The sequence below is a fragment of the Carassius carassius genome, chromosome 16 (genome assembly GCF_963082965.1).
Source record: "Carassius carassius chromosome 16, fCarCar2.1, whole genome shotgun sequence".
Lineage (NCBI taxonomy): Eukaryota > Metazoa > Chordata > Actinopteri > Cypriniformes > Cyprinidae > Carassius > Carassius carassius.
The window spans coordinates 11182838-11203598 of record NC_081770.1 but is presented as its reverse complement, the minus strand read 5'-3'; the positions used below and the strand labels follow the sequence as shown (position 1 = coordinate 11203598).

At 37.7% G+C, this 20761-nt stretch overlaps 2 protein-coding genes across 5 annotated transcripts in view; both read left to right on the top strand.

Moving 5' to 3' along the window:
- The window catches only part of LOC132160252 (uncharacterized), an 849275-nt gene that overhangs the window by 300144 nt on the left and 528370 nt on the right, over positions 1-20761 (top strand). The gene's annotated exons all lie outside the window — the stretch shown is intronic.
- On the top strand, positions 6158-14122 carry LOC132160258 (uncharacterized). Its single transcript, XM_059569998.1, has 11 exons — positions 6158-6278; positions 6390-6451; positions 9165-9200; positions 9545-9684; positions 9762-10028; positions 10903-11221; positions 11883-12093; positions 12223-12291; positions 12394-12459; positions 12585-12698; positions 13409-14122. Exons 1-11 carry the CDS (start codon positions 6170-6172, stop codon positions 13825-13827), a joined length of 1812 nt encoding a protein of 603 aa, XP_059425981.1. The 5' UTR covers positions 6158-6169; the 3' UTR covers positions 13828-14122.

Here is a 20761-nt window from a genome sequence, read left to right as displayed (position 1 = left end):
GATATGTGTATTCCTACCAAGACTCAACTAAATTACAACAATGACAAACCGTGGTTCACTGCAAAACTCAGACAGCTCCGTCAGGCCAAAGAAGATGCTTACAGGAAGGGGGACAATGTCTTGTATAAACAGGCTAAATACACACTGGAAAAGGAGATCAAAGTGGCAAAGAGGAATTATTCTGAAAAAATAAGGACTCAGTTCACTTTGAACGACTCCGCATCAGTGTGGAAAAGCCTAAAGAAGATCACCAATTACAAGACACCACCCCCCAGCACTGTGGAGAATCAACGACTGGCAGACGATCTGAACGAGTTTTACTGCAGGTTTGAAAGAACACCCATCACCTGACCTGAACACCTCTCCAAACAACCGTTCACACCATTCACAGCTCCTGCAACCAACCCTGAATGCCTCTCCAAACAACCGTTCACACCATTCACAGCTCCTGCAACCAACCCTGAATGCCTCTCCAAACAACTGTTCACACCACTCACAACTCCTGCAACCCATCCTGAACACCTCTCCAATCAAGCGCTCTCACCATTCACACCTCCTGCATCCCCCCTCTCCCCCACACCTGCAATACAGATCAGCGAGGATGCGGTGCGCCAGGTCTTCCGGAAGCAGAAAAGGAAAAAAGCACCAGGCCCAGATTGCGTTACACCAGCCTGTCTGAAATCCTGTGCTGACCAGCTGGCCCCCATCTTCACAAAGATCTTCAACAGATCGCTGGAACTGTGCGAAGTCCCTTCATGCTTCAAACACTCCACCATCATCCCTATCCCAAAGAAATCCAAAATTACAGGACTAAATGACTACAGGCCTGTGGCTCTAAGGTCTGTAGTCATGAAGTCATTTGAAAAACTGGTGCTGGCCCACCTGAAAGACATCACTGGACCCTTGCTAGATCCTCTTTAGTTTGCCTACAGAGCAAACAGGTCTGTGGACGATGCAGTAAACATCGGACTGCATTATGTTCTGCAACACCTAGACAGACCGGGGACCTATGTGAGGATCCTGTTTGTGGACTTCAGCTCTGCCTTCAACACGATCATCCCAAACCTCCTCTTGCCCAAACTAACTCAGCTCTCCGTGCCCACCTCCGTCTGTCAGTGGATCAACAGCTTCCTCACAGACAGGCAGCAGCTAGTGAGGCTGGGAAAATACACATCCAGCACCCGTACAATCAGCACCGGAGCTCCCCAGGGCTGTGTTCTCTCCCCACTGCTCTTCTCCCTGTACACTAACGATTGCACATCTAAGGACCCCTCTGTCAAGCTCCTGAAGTTTGCAGATGACACCACACTCATCGGCCTCATTCAGGACGGTGACGAGTCTGCTTACAGACAGGAGGTTAAAGAGCTGGCTGTCTGGTGCACTCTCAACAACCTGGAGCTTAACACGCTCAAAACAGTGGAGATGACTGTGGACTTCAGGAGAAACCCCCCTGCACTCCCCCCACTCACCATCATGAACAGCACTGTGACTGCAGTGGAGTCATTCAGGTTCCTGGGCACCACTATCTCTCAGGACCTGAAGTGGGACATTCACATTGACTCCATTGTGAAAAAGGCCCAGCAGAGGTTGTACTTCCTTCGCCAGCTGAGGAAGTTTAACCTGCCACAGGATCTGCTGAAACAGTTCTACTCCACCATCATCGAATCCATCCTCTGCACTTCAGTAACTGTCTGGTTCAGCTCAGCTTCTAAATCTGACCTCAGCAGACTACAGAGGGTAGTCCGGACTGCTGAGCGAATTATCGGTACAACCCTCCCATCTATTCAAGAACTGTACTTATCCAGAGTGAGCAAAAGGGCTGTTAAAATCACTCTGGACCCCTCACATCCAGCACACTCCCTCTTTGAACTGTTGCCATCTGGTCGATGCTACAGAGCACTGAGCGCCAGAACGACCAGACACAGGAACAGTTTCTTCCCTCAGGCAATCCATCTTATGAACAGCTGATAATAACTGTGGGACACACTACACTATTTATATTTATATACACTACACTTTTTATCCAACACACATACTTAGCGTACACTTAAATCTTTTGCACATAATATACATGTACATACATGGAACACACTACACTACTTATATTTATATTTATATACACATACACTTATTTATCCAACACACATACTTAGCGTACAGTTAAAACTTTTCCACATAATATACATGTACATACATAAATGCTCATTTTAATATACCTGCCATTAGGGCTGGGCGATATATCGAACGATATGATCATGCGCATCTAATCAGTAAAACTGCTTCCGTGATCACCGCTAAAATCTCCATCACCTGCTTATAATTGGAGTGGCATTTAATAGACAGAGCCGTAGATCGCTGACAAGCAACGCCATATCGCGTTCATTATCGCAGATGAATCGCCTTCGATAACGAACGCGATATGGCGTGGCTTGTCAGCGATCTACGGCTCTGTCTTTTAGAGGTGGGACTTTCAAGTCACAAGCAAGTCTTCAAGTCATATTCAAGTCCTCAAAGGGTTAAAGCTAAAGATTGTGGTCAAGGTTTGCTTTAAGTAGTGTCTTGACCCTTTTACTAATTCAAACCAATTTGATTCAAAACAATTGCAATATTGTTTTCGCAACAAACATGTATGCATTGCTGAGTCGAACCTTGCAGTAACAGATGATTTTATGCTTTTTCTGCTTATAACTCATGATGACTGAACATCATGAAATTGTGTTGATCTTTGGATAGTAGACTGACACTCAGCTATTACTGAACTGAAGTAAAAAAAAATCACAATGCTTCAATGTTGAAAGACACAAAAGGAGACAATCAGTTCAGGTTTTTAGACAACCACACTTATCACACGATCCTCAACAGTGGTGACAATTTTTCATACTGCAGTGCATGACGGGAGTTTTTACTAAGGTTTTACCCAGCATGCAACATTTTGTTGATTGTCACCACTGTTGAGAGTCATATGCTGGTTCTTGATGTCTGTGTGTGTCTACAAAGTATAGTTTTTCAAATTTTGTATGCTCTTAGTAGATTTAAACTTCACTTAATTTTTTTTTCCATAGTGTACCTTTACTGGGTTGATTATGCCAAACTTAATTAGAGCTAATGTTAATTTGATTGTAATCTGACCACCTATCACATACAGAATAATTTCTTCTCTCTGCTTTACAGCACCTCATGCAATGCTACATAAAGAGATCTAACACGACAGTCAAGGGTCAAGAGCCCCACTAAAGTAAACGCTGATCTCCATTATGGTTGCATCACTTTAACCAATAAAACATCAACATCTGATCCTCTGTAATTCTCAAGAACAGCAGGTGTTCATCATTAATGCACAATCATCACTTAATCACTTAATTATCTCATTAACTTTAACCCTTTGAGGACTTGGGATATGACTTGAAGACTTGCTTGTGACTTGAAAGTCCTAACTCTGGTAAAAGCTGAATGTCAGTCAACAATCCAAAGAAGACTATCTCACGATGTCCAAGTCAACATGAGTTATAAGCAGAAAAAGCATAAGATCATCTGTTACTACAAAGGTTTGATTCAGCAATGCATATATGTTTGTTGCGAAAACAATATTGAAATTGTTTTGAATCAAATTGCTTTGAATTAGTAAAAGGGTCAAGACACTACCTAAAGCAAACCCTGACCACAATTATGGTGGCATAGTGTTTTTTTTTTTCAGTTGAAGGCTGTGGCTAAATTCAGTTGTAGTTCTTGTGTTTCTCTTTACTTCAGTGATGTTGATTGTTAACAGCAGATGTTCATCACTAATGCATAATCATCATTTAATTAGTCACTTAATTATCTCATTAACTTTAACCCTTTGAGGACTTGGATATGACTTGAAGACTTGCTTGTGACTTGAAAGTCCCACCTCTGCTGTCTATTAAATGCCACTCCAATTATGTGATGGCGATTTTAGTGGTGATCACGGAAGCAGCTTTACTGATTAGATTAGATACGCACGATCATATCGTTCATATATCGCCCAGCCCTACCTGCCATACATTGTCAATTTGTATATTGTCAATCCTTACCCACCTATTTGTATTTTTTTGTATTTTTATTCCTTATTGTGTTTTTTGTTCTGTCGCTGTTATGTTGCACTGCGGAGCTCTGTCACGAAAACAAATTCCTCGTATGTGTGAACATACCTGGCAATAAAGCTCATTCTGATTCTGATTTGCTTTTTCACCCTTACAAAACAAAAATACAGACTTTCTCTTAATGTTATCCCTTAATCCCCTAGCGTTAAGTGAAATACCTGAAAAACAAATATTCATAATACACAAATAAACAAACAACTGTAAATAGATGCAGTCCTAGTCCAACAGACTATATAAAATGAAGCCAGGAAAGGCAACAAATGAAAACCCTGAAAACGGACGCAGTCCCTTAAATTCCTTTTCAATAACTGTGTAACTGTTATCCATTCAGATTTTTGTCCACAAAAAACAGACGGAAGACCATTTGTATATTTAACGCAACAGGCCCTCGTCAGTACACTCTGGTATACCTCATGTCATGATCTCAAGTGATTCTCTGTCCGTTAATCTATCCAGCACCACCTCTGTAGTACGCACGTTTGCCGGCTGCTCTCGCTTGCTGTATCTTTGGCCACAACGCCGCCCGCAGATCTCTATCAGCCTTACAGAAATCTTCCAGGAAGCCGATTCCAAGATCTTTACATATGGTGAGGTCTTTGGTCATCCGCCACAACGCATCTCGGTGTATTCTTTGAGTGAATTGAATAATAACGTGCCTTGTTTTATTTTCTTCACGTCTTCCCACGCGGTGGACTGTATCAACGATGTAGTTGATGTTCGGGGACCATGACGGGGAGATTTTCACCAGCAAGTCGGTAACCACCATGCGTATATCTTCTCCTTCCTTTTCTTTTATTCCACGAATTCTGAGATTCCAGCGGCGCTTGTACCGTTCTAGTTCTAAGATCCGTTCCCTTAGCTCTTCATTACCTTTCTTTAACACCGAAACTTCTCGACCAGTAGTTTGCAACTGGGATTTACAGTCTTTAATTTCTGCTGCATTAAACTCAACCGTCTTCACAATACTAGCTAGCATTGCAGCATTTTGCTGAAGTTGAGAGCCAAATGAGTCAACTTTATCGGTTAGATGCTTAATAGCATCCAAGATAGCATTCATGCTCTCTTTACCTTCTGACCCAGTGTCTTTCTTCTTAGCTGCTGGAGGATTCTTCATCGGTGAAAAGGGGTCTTTCCTTTTAGTCTTTTCAGTGGAGTCTTCCATTCTTACAGCATATTCATGGTCCATTGCCTCGCTGCAGCGGGTTAGAGTAGAACTCTTTTTCGACGTCATGGTGCACTTATTTTCAAATACTAACAGTATTGAAAGTTAGAGGACATAAAGTTAAATAAAATGGCAAAATAATAACGAATGGATTACAGAACGCAAATAAATACTGGGACTATCTCACAGAGCTCAGAACACGAGATGCACCTGGTCCGCCATCTTGCCCGGAACTCCCGAACTATGAACTAATCAATTCTCTTTCCGGCTCAGACTGCATTGGGTAAGCGTATGGGGCTGTCACGTGATTAAGGAACGAGTCAAAAACCCGATAGACCCGAACTATGAACTAATCAATTCTCTTTCCGGCTCAAGACTGCATTGACTGACAGGTGAATCACTACTACTAGAACAGAACCTATAGAATAATGCGCATGCGCGACTGAACGAATCACTCCCCGAGACGACTCGTTCTTCCCGAGTCGTAAAGATTCGTTCAAAATGAACGAATCGGTCAAGAACGTCACATCACTAATGGACAAAATGTGCTCTCGCGCGTTGACATCACACTGATGTCAAAGGAAGAGGCAATAATAATAATTTCCATTATAATTAGACACGTTTTATTCATATCAGATACACATTGTGTAAGTAACTTTAAAGTTTACTCTATTATTCTCCCAGTTCAACAGCCACTTACTTTTATGTATTTCGGGAGAAGTGGATGAATTCACGTGTTGTAAATCCAACAGATCCGATTCTCTGAACTGTGGCTGCACTGCAGCACAAACTAAGATGGCGGCGCCCGTCGCGCATACGCGTGATTTTTTTTTCCCAAACCAGTTGAGCGCAAACCACGCCCCCCTATGCGAAAACCCCACCCGCGGCCATGACTCACGTCTCTAGGTCGATTTCATTGGTCAACTCTTTTACGTCACCTGAGAAGAAGAAGTGTGGACGTCAATCAAAGTCGTTGATGGATCCGTCGCTGACTAACGGTAAACAGTTCTTTTCCATAACATTTTATTATTAGAAGTATTTGTAGGTCTCAGTGTGAGTTTTTACATGTATTATTAAAGTTTTCATTTGAACTTTATCTTATTCATTAGGTTCGCTCTCAGGAGAGTGCGCATGTTTTGGCTGTGGTGAAGACCAAGCCGTACATCTGAAGGTAAAAATATGATCTCAGTAAAAAATAAAAATAAATAAACCCAGTTACATATTTATATATTTTACTCAATGACATGATATTCAACTCATTTATTAAACGCTCACTACTGGCACCTACTGGCATTTTAATTTCGTTGAAAAGTATAATTTCCACCATAATTTCTTGTTTTTTATATATAAAAAAATATTTAAAATAATCACATGATATTATTTAATACAGTTGTATTTTTCAGTGTAAATTATTACATTTTATAGGTATAGATAATCGCATTATTATAAATTGTATTCATGGATCAAATGTAAGAATTTGAAATAAAAGTATTAATGAGATTAATGGGAAAATGCCCTATATAAAGGAAAAAAAATAAAATAAATACCCCTGGATAAACTTTAAAGGTCTCAGCTGATAGAAAACTGATAAATATATTGCTTAAGAATAAATCATACTTGCAAACACATACACGCATGTTTGTTTTTGTGAAAAGTGGGGACATCCCATAGGTGTAATGGTTTTTATACTGTACAAACTGTATATTCTATGGCCCTACACCAACCCTACACCTAACCCTAACCCTCACAAGTAACTGTGCATTTTTACTTTCTCAAAAAAACTCATTCTGTATGGTTTATAAGTGTTTTGAAAAATGGGGACATGGGTTATGTCCTCATAAGTCACCCTCTCCTTGTAATACCTGTGTCATACCCATGTCATTATACAGAGTTGTGACCTGATATGTCACAAAAACAAGAGCACACACACACACACAAAAAAATTTGTGATAAAAATTAATTATTATTTTTTATTTTATTTATTTACTTATTCATTTTTACTGTTGTTTCTTATGCTCATCAAGGTTGCATTCATTTGATCAAAAAATACAGGGAAAGAAATTCTATTGTTAAATATTATTATGGTGTAAAATAATTTTTTCTACGTTTTCTAAATCTAATTTATTCTTGTGATCAAAGCTGAATTTTCAGCATTATTACTCCAGTCTTCAGTGTCATTTCCTCAAAAAGATTATTCTAATATGCTGATTTATTATCAATGTTGGAAACTGTTGTGCTACTTAATATTTTTTTGGAACCTGTGATACTTTTTTCAGGATTCTTTGATGAATAAAAAGTTAAAAAGAAGAGCATTTATTCAAAATAGTAATCTTTTCTAACAATATACTCTGCAGTTCTAAAGTTTGGGCTCAGTAATTTTTTTTTGAAAGAAATAAAAAATGTTATTCAGCAAGTTGTTTATTCAGTGTTAAATTAATACCAAGTGATAGCAAATATTAACATTTTATAAAAGATTTATATTTTGAATAAATGCACTTCTTTTAAACTTTTTATTCAACAAAGAATCCTGAAAAAAAAGTATCAAAGGTTCCAAATAAAATATTGAGTAGCACAACAGTTTCCAACATTGATAATAAATCATCATATAAGAATAATTTCTGAAGGAACATGTGACACTGAAGACTGGAGTAATGATGGTGAAAATACAGCTGCACGTCACAGAAATAAATGACAGTTTAATATATATTTAAGAAGGAAACTTTGTTTTATATTGTCATAACATTTTGCAAGATTATTGTTTTTTTTCTGTATTTTTTATCATCAAATGCAGCCTTGACTTATTTAAAAACATAAGTCTTACTGATACCAAAGTTTTGCATGGCCGTGTATACACACACACTACTGTGCAAAAGTTTTTGGACACTAGTATTTTAATTTAATTTAATTTGTTAAATAAACTTGGTTTACTGTAATGTGTCTAAACGTTGGGCCGTCTCAGTTATAATACTAATGGGTAAATTTTCTGTTTGGTGACTTCTTTTTACTTTTACAGAACTGGTTGCCTCCTGGGTATAAATATCACTTGTGCACCTATCGTTTGTGCACTACAGAAGGCGACTCACACCTGGACCACGCAAGTTTTGAGGCATCACTAAGAATTGCATTGACAGAAATTTGTGAAGTAAAGGAATGGGTGGGAAAGCTTAGTGAATCATCACGAGTGAGTTGGAGAGTGGCAGTGACAAAACCAAATAAGGGACAACGTGTACTTTATAAGGTAATATCAAATAATTTAATTCATCTTTACACTATATAAGTGTAAGACCATTAGTTACACTGAAAATGACTTTACAGTAAATTTTGTTAACATACAGAATTGTACTGTGCAAAAGGCACATTAGATTCTTCCCCCAAATTTCAAGACCATTATTTATATATGTTTTATCTATATTTCACTTTATTCTGCCAGTAAGTAATATCAGTTAACACTGACTTTTACCATTAATTGAAATAGTCCAGTGAGATTTGTATCCCTGTGATGGACTTGCTATCTGTAGACTCCAGTATTTGTATAACCTTAGGACAAGTGAGATGGATGGATGGATGGATTTTTGTATGCACAGGGGATCTGAAATCATATGGTTCACACATAGATCAAATCTCACCATCATCTAGTCCATCTGGGATTGCATAAAGAGGTGAAAAAATGGAGAGACACTAAAACCTGTGGCAAAATCTCCAATACACTTGGAGAAATATACCTGAAAATCTAAATAATAAAATCTAAAACATTAATAAAAAATGTATTCATGACATTATTTAATAAAAATACATAATTTATGACATTATTTCTGAAAGCATCATCAATTTACAGCAATTTTCACAAATGCGTATACATTTTTCAATTTTTTTTAGCTTTGCAGGTTGATTTATCCAAAGGTCTTGGAGATATTTGCACAGTATGTAGCCTGTCTTTTTTTGTTTCTTCATGGAATCCCTGTTGGACTGTTGAAACTTAGATCAGATTTCTGTGTAGTCCATACTTTTTGCTGTTGGACTTGTTGCAATTTTCTCCCTGGAAGAAGAGATCTTATATGTCAATGAGATGTTTTCCTGGACAACTAAAGGAGTAATAATAATAATAATAATAATTACAATTAATGGCAAAATGTAAGTTTGGACATAATTTTCTATTGCCAGAGTAATGTAAAATATATAAATAACTAAATAAAAAAATTAACATGTCTAAGATTTGTGCATACTTCTATACATATTTAAACGTTCATATTATGTCTATCTTTAGGCTCATTACAGGTGCCAGCACAATGTTTATGTCCGATCAGACACGGCTAATCAAAGGCGGCTATCAAAAAATACATGCTGTGAGGCAAAAATGGTTTGCACTCTGGTGAAGACTACAGACAAAAGGGGAGGAACTAGTAGGTGGGTTAGAAATGTCAAGATTGGATAAAATAAGTGCTTTTGCTTGCTTCTTTGTGTGATTTGTTTTTATTTTTCAGGAGCATTGATCCCCATATACCTACTTACCCAACTTCGGTGCGTTTGTACAATGTACACAATCATAACATCTTTGTTGCGGAGGCACTGAGGCACAAGGATGTAGGGGTCAAGGCAATTGAAACCCTGACACAGTTGTTTGAGGTTGGGCACAGTCCAACCTCAGCTCTGGCTGTACTTAAAAGTGACCTGTTGGCTGAGCATGGCAACAAATATGTATACGTCTCAGCCAACCGTGCCATTTGCCCAGACCTTCAGTTTTGCTACAGGTATGTGAAATTTCACTTGGTGCAAATCAGTTGCTTTGACGAACTTATTTAGTCAAGACAATTTTAATTTGCAGACTGTATCAGAAGTTGAAAAAGCAGGAGTTTGGAGAGCAAAGTGGGGAGGGAATGCTAGCGGCTTTGGAAAGGCAGGTAGAATCCTACAATGCAGCCTGTAATGACACCTGCGCCAAGCTTAAAATATCTTCAGCAGGAACACCACTTGTTGCCATTTGTTCCCCATTAATGAAACAAACACACAGCCTCTCAAATAGTGGAGAAATGTGTTTTATGGATTCATCTGGTAACATGGACCGGGAGAACTGCAGGGTGTTTCTCCTCCTCACACACACCTGTGCAGGTGGTCTTCCTCTTGGGATAGTGATAACACAGTCAGAAGATGAGAAGACAATTAGTGAGGGATTAGAGCTGCTGAAGTCCTTACTGAAAAATTATGCCTTTGGAGGGCGAGGTGAGGCAGGCCCTCGTGTGTTTTTGACAGATGACTCAAAGGCTGAGAAGGGAGCTATAGCACAGGTCTTTCCTGAAGCCACACAACTGCTCTGCATATTTCATCTTCTCCAAGCTGTGTGGAGGTGGTTGTGGAACAAAGAACACGAAGTTGAGATGAAGGACAGGCAGACAATGTTCAGCATAGTAAAAGACATGCTTTATGCCAGGGAGATGAGTACAGTTGAATTACTCAACCAGCAAGCCCTTGACAACCCTTTGACCACCAGGTAGAGAAAATAGTAGACCGTTAGAGGTAGCTTAAATATTTTAGTAGTACTTCTGATGCATTTACCCTCCCGAGGCCTATTCTGAGGGTTTTATTGTATTGTATTTATTCTTTACAATTTCTGTTTACCCATTACAGATACAGGAAGTTCCTGACCTATCTACAGAATCTTTACAGTCGACGTGAGAGTTGGGCTCTCAGTTATAGGAGGGACTTGCCAACACGTGGCAACCAAACCAATAACTATGTGGAGGCTGCAATGCGTGTCTTGAAAGACAAAATACTTCATAGGACAAAAGCATTCAACCTGCCTCAATTATTCAACCTTTTCATTACCCGACTAGAGATGTACTATGAAGCACGTGTGACAGACGTTGCTCTTGGCCATTGGGAGGCATTCCACCGGTCAAGATTTCTTGCTACACAAAGTAATATCAAAGCATCTGATATTTCTCAGGTAAAATTTAATTTTTAATTATGGATCATTAAAAAAACTTGTTGGTTAATTTTTCAAACGGTTGTTTCTCTAAATGTGTTTTTAAGCCTTTTAAGTCTTGTGTTTTCATACTGTCATCATCAACTGTCAAAGTTAAACTCCAATAAGAATGCAGGTACAGAGGACACATAAAAATGATCTGATGTAAAAAGTAAACATTTGTCCTTTTGTTTTACACAAATTTAATAAAGTGATAGAGACCTAAATAAATCCTGCAGTACTTTTTATTGGTATATTTAAAATAATCTTAACATCGACAAAGCTTTAGTACCATTCAATTTGTATACACATTCACAAATACGTGCAGCAAAATAAAAATATTTAAAATAAAATAAACAATGTAACCCAGTGTTGTAGTAGGTTATAACATCTGTGAAGTAATATGTAATTTGTTGTGCTGTCCCTCTCTTAACTGCTGGAATGGTAAGTTGAGCAACCAGATCACTGTGCATCTCGATTCTCACAAAGATGTGTTCTGTGTCCTATTGTCCTTCAGATGTTAATTCTTTAAAGCAATAGTCTGGCAAGACCAGCCTACGCGAGAATGCAGGTCCGTTCTGTGCATTTTTATAATTGAGAAACATCCAATATGTCTGTATTTTTGTCTTTATGTCACTGTTAGGTTGGAGAAAAGAAATTTCAGGTGAGATCATCCACATCAGGGCACACATATACAGTGGACATGGAGTTGGAGCTCTGCACTTGTCCAGTTGGCCATAGTGGGGCACCATACAAACACCAGGCAGCAGTAGTGCAAAATTACAACATCACCTCCATCAACTTTCTTCCCACAACAGCTGAAATGAGGGCTGAGCTGCTGAAAATAACAAAAGGTAATTATTTCTTAGTACCATAGGTTGTCACACACACTGACTGATGCTGTTTTTAAAAACTTTCTTCTTTAGATATTTTAACTATTAAATTATTATATTAATTATATGTCTTGTTCATCATCTTCACAGCCTCAGTTTCTCTTGACTTTCTAAACCCTTTACGGCAAAATATGCCAACGCCTAGCACATTAGCTCCAGGTAAGGAAGTTCAAGTGGGACAAAGAAACTTCATCAAACATGCTTAATTCTTAACAAAACAACTAGTACAGCAGTGCAACATTAGTATACATTTTTTTTTAGACATGCCTCCGAAGCAAGAAACCTGCACTTCTGATCATCAGTATCATCTCAGTGCTGAAGATGATGGTCAGTATAAAGGGAGGGATGGTGCTGTTTTTTTATGTATTTTCTTTTCTTTCTTATGGTGGCATATTGAACAGAAACAATCTTGTAACATTTCAATTTGTCTATCTGTATCTTTTGAATTGTAGAGTCACGTCAGCTGGACCTGTCTTCGACCAGCTCTACACAACTGCAACAGATATCACCTATGCAAGGGGACCCATACTCCAACCATCCCTGTCTTCAGGGTAACTCAGAGGGAGGTGAGTCAATTAAGCTTAAAGTTACATTAACAATTCTGTATAGATGCTTATTTGGGCCCTAACTTTTTCTTTGTTTTTTTACCAACCGTTTGGGGCATTTTGGGGTCCTTAAATGGATAGTTCACCTTAAAATGGTTATTGGTTGGTAATCAAACAGTTGCTGTAGTATAGTTGCATTGTAATTTTTCCATGCTATGTATATTTGGAACAACCTTATGCTGAGTAAATTATGTCAGATGTTTGATTTTTTTAACTTTGCACACGTTGGCATGGTCTGCCGTTTGGTATTCTTGCTTTAACCTTTTTGGTCTTAAGTGCGAGCTTTTTATTATTTTGAGGGGATCTACTACTAAACAATATTCTGTATTCAATTATACACCATTTATTTCTGTAAAAAAAAAGAAAATTATTAAAAAACATTTTATGCTATTTTTTTTATTTTTTTTATTAATCCAGTAAGTTAAAAGTAGGTAAATTAAAACAAAGGTATTTAAAATCCAATGAATGGAGGCAGATTCATAGAAAGAGATACATGTAATCAAGTGCAATACTGTAGTATAACCACTAGATGACTGTATAGGCATATATTTAAACAGGACTGTGTGATTCCTGTTGTTGAGAACAGTGTTTTCAAACAGAATTACTTTTATTAGGCATTTGTGGGTGTTTGTTGTTTTATAATAGTTTTTTATTGTTGTCTCTTTAAACAGCATCTTTACCTCAGTCTCCTGTGAAACGGATGCTGAGACTGCTCAGTGAAATGGCTGAAAACCCAGACTACAGTAATGCCATGTCTAAAATGGCCAAGCAGCTTGAAAAGATGCAGCACAACCAGACCCAACTGATCTCTGCATTTTACTGCTTTGGTAAAGGGATGTCTGTATCAAAACGTGCAGCAGCATTAAGACGAGCTGCTAGACGACCAGGTCCTATTATTGGCTGTCAGCCAACAGCAGTGGCCAGAAGAACAGCTAAGACTGGTTCTAGGCAGCGTTTGACAGCTGGACGCCCCAGAAAATGCAGTTCTGGTTCAGAGCATGACTACAGCAGATATACAGGGAAAAGGGCTGTCAGGGTTCGCCACAAATTGTCAGAATCTGTGGCAATGAATTACTCACATCAAGCATAAAAATATTTGGGTGTGTGTGTGTGTGTGTGTGTGTGTGTGTGTGTGTGTGTGTGTGTGTGTGTGTGAGTGTGTGTGTGTGTGTGTGTGTGTGTGTGAGTGTGTTTAAAAATGGTTATTTAGTAGATTAGTTAATGCAAACATAGTATTATTTATGAAATTTAGATCCAGACTGCAGGTTATGTAGCCATTTTTTAAATCATTTTTGGAAACTTGTTAAAAATATTAACTGCACAGAACATTTTTTCAAAAGTTTTTATAGCAATTGTGAATTGCATGTAATGTTTTTTTGTACCAGGACATTTTTGTATTTTATCTATGTAATTGATAAATAAAGCATTCTATGGCAAGTCAGCAAGTTGATTATTACTAATCATCACGCAAAAAGGCAAACAAAGACATGCTTTTAAATTGTTATTGGGTTACATTGATGCCACTTTAAGTCAAAAATGCACCTAAAGTTTTGCATTCTGGGCTTGGAATGCAGGTAAGGAGGTCATATTGTTTGCTATACTAAATTATATATACCGGTATATATATCAGTATTAAGCTACTCTGTGCACCTGTTTTATAGCAGCCTACATTATGTAACTTTATTCACTATTTTTTTTTATTTTGTACACCCTTTTATTTTTGTTTTGGATATTATATCCATATATCTATGATTATATTAAAATTTGTTCGTTTGTTTCAACGCAGTGTAGCAATAAGCACTGTGATAGAGTTGACCAATGAAATCGACCTAGAGACGTGAGTCATGGCTGCGGGGTGGGGTTTTTTGGCGTAGGGGGCGTGGTTTGTGCTCAACTGGTTTGGGAAAAAAAAAACACGCCGCGCGCATACAGCTTCTTCTTCTTTTGATGTTTTATGGCGATCGGCAAACCAGCTTTTGGTGCATATTCCGCCACCTACTGGGATGGAGTGTGAGGCGATGATTTCAAGGAAACGATAATTTAAAAAAAAAAAACTATATTTTATTATATACATTTAGTCTTTTCAAATAATTAACACGAGCTTTATAATCTTTATGACAACTGTTTAACATGTTATGTAATGTCACAGAATTAATTGACCACAGCTTATGTCACCTACAGTCACACTCACGCCACGCAGACAGTGTGCCACCGGCCTCACGCAGTCAGTTTCGTAACGCTCGGTTATATTCTCGCACGGGCCAGCACCACAAATCTCCACAAGCGCATCTGGCAGTGTGGATGAGACTCAAATATTGTTGGGTACCAGTGTTGGGAAGGTTACTTTGGAAATGTAATAGGTTACAGACAGTGTTGGGGAGTAACTAGTTACATGTAACGGCGTTACGTAATTTAATTACAAAATTATTGTAACTGTAATTAGTTACAGTTACTACGAAAAAATGAGTAATTAAATTACAGTTACTTATGAAATTTTTAACGATTACAAAGGGGATTACATTTGAATATTTACACGCATCCACATACAGATTTAACTGATTTCTTTCCCAAATTGCACTGACTATTCTGAGACATACCGCCATAATAATTTCCGGGATGCGGAAATACAGTCTGGTTCGTAGAATCCAGTCATAAAAACGGAATGCCTAACGCGGACGGAATATGCCACATTTTGGATGACTAAATCAAAAGTAGGTCAGTACACTTGAATCAAAACATGACATGGACTAGTGTCTGTGAATATTAAGCCCCAAAAATGCAATATATGACTTCCACATTCTGCGTGTCTGTGGAAATCAGGGGCGGACTGGACACCGGGAGAACCGGGACAATTCCCGGTGGCCTGGCAGCCCACTATTTAATATCATTATTGTATAATTGCCTGCCGAATGTACTAAAGCGATCATTTGCGAATCCGCCATTTGATAATTAAATATCTAATAAGTCATGAAGTGTTAGTCATGACTCGCGCGCTCTCCGCGCCTCCGCCAAACGGTTTGGATCAGACTCCGAGTAATCAATGCGAGAGAGAGAGAGAGAGAGAGAGAGAGAGAGAGAGAGAGAGAGAGAGAGAGAGAGAGAGAGAGAGAGAGAGAGAGAGAGAGAGAGAGAGAGAGAGAGAGAGAGAGAGAGAGAGAGAGAGAGAGAGAGAGAGAGAGAGAGAGAGAGAGAGAGAGAGAGAGAGAGAGAGAGAGAAAGAAAGAATAGAGTGGACAGCTGGAGCAGAGAAGCAGAACTACTGTTCAGGGTTTCAGGTCAGTTTCATCTGTAAAGATGCTTTTTTGTCTTTGTTTTTTTATTTATTTAATCAAGCAGCAGCACGTTGCTCATCAGTCATCACTCAAAATACTATATAAAGGACATCATTATTATCTGTTGTAATGTTACAGTAGTAATTTAGCTAAAAAAAAATTCAGATTTTTTTTTAGGTTTAGGGGGAGCTACGACAGACAACAACACAACCCTTACGAAAATTAACATTTTAATATTTAACTATAAATCCAGAGAAAATGGTTACTATTGTTTAACTGTGATAACCAAAAATGTAAAATTATTTTACAAATGTATTTATTTAAAAATAAATACAAATCCATTTGCATTTTTCTATAAAGATATTGTAGTATTGTAGAGTATTGTATTGTAAAGTATAGTTTTGTTCAATCTTGAGTATTAAAGTCATGAGAGAGATGGATAACAGGGCAAAATAAAGAGACTGAAGAGAAAAATGGAAGTGAAGGTGCAGTTCAGGAGAGAACTTTTATTTATTTTGCATGTCCCCAAATTAAAGATTTAAACCTTTTTTTATGTCAGGTCCATACAAAAAATAGTTTTGTCCATTAATTTGTTTGTATGAGTTTGAATTTTCCAGTCTGAATTTTTTTCCCAGTCCGCCCCTCCTGCAAATTAATGGCAAAGACATGGTTTCATTTACTACACATAGGCCTACTGAAGCTCGCAGTGTTTTCAACCTCTGCCGCCTCAATATAGGAGTACACGAGCACATAAACATAATTTCTAGAACTGCTCTGTGTCACTTCATGTGCATTTTACTTATTTTGAGAAAACTATCGTCATATACAGAGACAGCAGTTTCAAAAAAACACCAATGTTTCAGGAGTTTATTACACAGAATACGTCACATGCTTTTTAGATAACTGTATTTAAGTTGATGTATATGCTTTTATTTATTATTCTTTAATTTTCACAAATTTACAAAAGTAATCAAAAAGTACTCAAAAGTAATTAGTTACATTACTTTAATAAAGTAATTGAAAAAGTTACACTACTATTACATTTTAAACAGGGTAACTTGTAATCTGTAATCTTGTAATTTCCAAAGTAACCTTCCCAACACTGGTTACAGATTACATTGACATTACATGACATTTTAAATTATATTTATTATATTTATTTTTTATTAATTTTACAGTTTAAATGTATCATCTAAAAAGGCTTTTATTGCAATTCAAGAATTCAAGTGCGGCTATGAAAAGATTTTTAAATGCACTTCATCTTTTTCAGCACACGATGGCAGTAGAAGAAAATAGAAATGAAATATGATCCCTTTCTTGCATTGTATTGTACCTGTACAAACTGTGCAATAAAATTATTAAAAACAAAAAACACTTTACGTTTACAATTAATAAACATTGCTACTTTAAATAATTCACATTTCTATTTTTAAAAAATGTATTCTACTCTAAACTTTCAAAACATCATGTTCAAACATAAAAAAACCTCCACATCATTTTAGATTTGAATAAGCAGCACAACCGTTTTCAGTGAAGAAGAAGAAGAAGAATAAGGATGCGGAAGAGGGTCATTTTGCCAAATGCAAACAGTACAAGAAATCAACAATAAAATGTATTCTCTTATTATTTTATTCTGTCAATCAGAATAAAAATGATCAAATAAGTAAAGTGATTAACACATTTTCCACATATGTGAAATATCAGAGTGAGGAGCGATTTTCATATTCAGTCACAAGAGAGAGCTAGAGCAGCTTCATCAGGAGAGAGAAAGAGAAAGTTGTGACATATTGAGTATGTTATACATATACCGTATATGAGGTTATGAGGACATCTAGTGGTCATCTGATATAATGACATCCAGAGTCACGTGTGCGTGCTTTGTTACTGAAGTCAGTTGAATAAATCCACAATCCATAAACAAATAAATCCATCCACACACACACATTCAAACACACACTCACTCACTCACTCACTCACTCACTCACTCACTCACTCACTCACTCACTCACTCACTCACTCACTCACTCACTCACTCTCTCTCTCTCTCTCTCTCTCTCTCTCTCTCTCTCTCTCTCTCTCTCTCTCTCTCTCTCTCTCTCTCTCTCTCTCTCTCTCTCTCTCTCTCTCTCTCTCTCTCTCTCTCTCTCTCTCTCTCTCTCATGCAGATGGGGAGCAGTTGGGGTTTCGGTTCCTTGCTCAAGGGTCTCAAGTCGTGGCATTGAGGATAGAAAAAAGTGTGTGTGATGTTTGACCTTTAGTCTAAATCATTCACACGGTGGCATTAAACTGTCAAAAATCAATTGTAAATGGTTTGAAATGTAGTATTCAATTATTCAAAAGAGTAATCCTGCAGAAGAGAGTCATATTGAGTCATCAGGATTCATTTCTCTCTTCAGTCAACACAGTTGATCCTGAACAAGCTCTCATTATTTCTGTACTGTTCTGTCATTTTTGTCATTTTAAACAGTTGTTATATTTTAACAAGATTTGATTATGTTATTTAAGCAGATCTGAATGCTATTGTTGAGCTGAGCTGCAGACCACACTCTTTCTGCCTGGGTGTTTTGGCGCTGAGTGTGGCGCCCAGCTGCAGACAGCTAATTAGTCACCAGGTGAGAAGGATCGGGTGATAAAGGGAATCAGAGTCACTCACAGGACGGAAACCAGGTTGGCAAGATGTGTGGAGAAACTGTGGCTGGAAAGTGATACTGCAGGACTAAAGCTTGTTTGAACAAGGAAGGAGTCGGTGAGCATTCGTTTATGCAGTGTGGTGGATTTTAACATTTAAGTAAATCATGCAATTATACTTTGGGAAAAATGCATGTATAAAAAAAATATTATTAAAGTCATATGTTTGAATTTTACGCTAAAGTGTTATACATGTAACATCATGAAGGTATAGTTAAAAGCAATGTATTAAAGATTTTTAAAGGTCCCGTTTTTCGCGCTTTTTTGAAGCTTTGATTGTGTTTACAGTGTGCAATATAACTGTATAAAAAAACTGTATTTTTCACACAATTCACCTATTTGTATACCGCTGTTTTCACTGTCATAAAAACGGGCTGATGACTTCCTTGTTCTATGAAGTCCCTCCTTCAGAAATACGTGACAAGTTCTGATTGGGCCAGCGGTTCCTGTGTTGTGATTCAACAGCAGCTGAGCGCATGCTGCCCTCCTGGTAACGCGATTGGACTAGTTTTGAGAGAAGCAAGTAGGCAGGAGCTTGTGCTAGAGATGTACTTGTAATCACAGGAGCGTTTTTACTGATGAGATGCACATGAAAATCGCATTCGATTTTTTTGCTCAGCCAGGGCTAACATCTAGTTAACAAAGCTAAACAGCGTTGCCCTTTGTGTAATAAGTTATAGAAAGTGTTAAACGCACCCACTTAAATAATAAAATACACTTACCGGTTGTGGTCCATAAAAAACGCCTTCTCCAGACAAAGAGGGAACTGCTCCATCTTTCAACTGCACCCTTGAATACCTCATTTATCTCCTGAGGTATTCAAGGGCAGGCTCTAAGATGGTTTAGATCCTACCTGTCTGATCGCTACCATTTTGTTTACTTAAATGGGGAGTCATCTCATTTATCATCAGTAAAATATGGAGTGCCACAAGGATCCGTCCTAGGTCCCTTTCTATTTTCAATATACAGGTCCTTCTCAAAAAATTAGCATATTGTGATAGTTCATTATTTTCCATAATGTAATGATAAAAATTAAACTCATATATTTTAGATTCATTGCACACCAACTGAAATATTTCAGGTCTTTTATTGTTTTAATACTGATGATTTTGGCATACAGCTCATGAAAACCCAAAATTCAAAATCTCAAAAAATTAGCATATCATGAAAAGGTTCTCTAAACAAGCTATTAACCTAATCATCTGAATCAACTAATTAACTCTAAACACCTGCAAAAGATTCCTGAGGCTTTTAAAAACTCCCAGCCTGGTTCATTACTGAATTTCTGAACGAACAGGCTGTTCCCAGAGTGCTGTATCAAGGCACCTCAGTGGGAAGTCTGTGGGAAGGAAAAAGTGTGGCAAAAAACGCTGCATATCGAGAAGAGGTCACCGGACCCTGAGGAAGATTGTGGAGAAGGACCGATTCCAGACCTTGGGGGACTTGTGGAATCTGGTCCTGGAGTAGGGCTGGGCGATATATCGAACGATATGATCATGCGCATCTAATCAGTAAAGCTGCTTCCGTGATCACTGCTAAAATCTCCATCACCTGCTTATAATTGGAGTGGCATTTAATAGACAGAGCCGTAGATCGCTGACAAGCCACGTCATATCGCGTTCATTATCGCAGATGAATCATTATCTTCAAATGAAAAAAAAAAAGAAAAGAAAAAAAAACACTATGCCACCATAATTGTGGTCAAGGTTTGCTTTAAGTAGTGTCTTGACCCTTTTATTAATTCAAACCAATTTGATTCAAAACAATTGCAATATTGTTTTCGCAACAAACATGTATGCATTGCTGAGTCGAACCTTGCAGTAACAGATGATCTTATGCTTTTTCTGCTTTTCTGCTTATAACTGAACATCATGAAATTGTGTTTATCTTTGGATAGTAGACTGACACTCAGCTATTACTGAACTGAAGTAAAAAAAAAAAAAATCACAATGCTTCAATGTTGAAAGACACAAAAGGATACAGTCAGTTTAGGTTTTTACACAAACACACTTATCACACGATCCTCAACAGTGGTGACAATTTTTCATACTGCAGTGCATGACG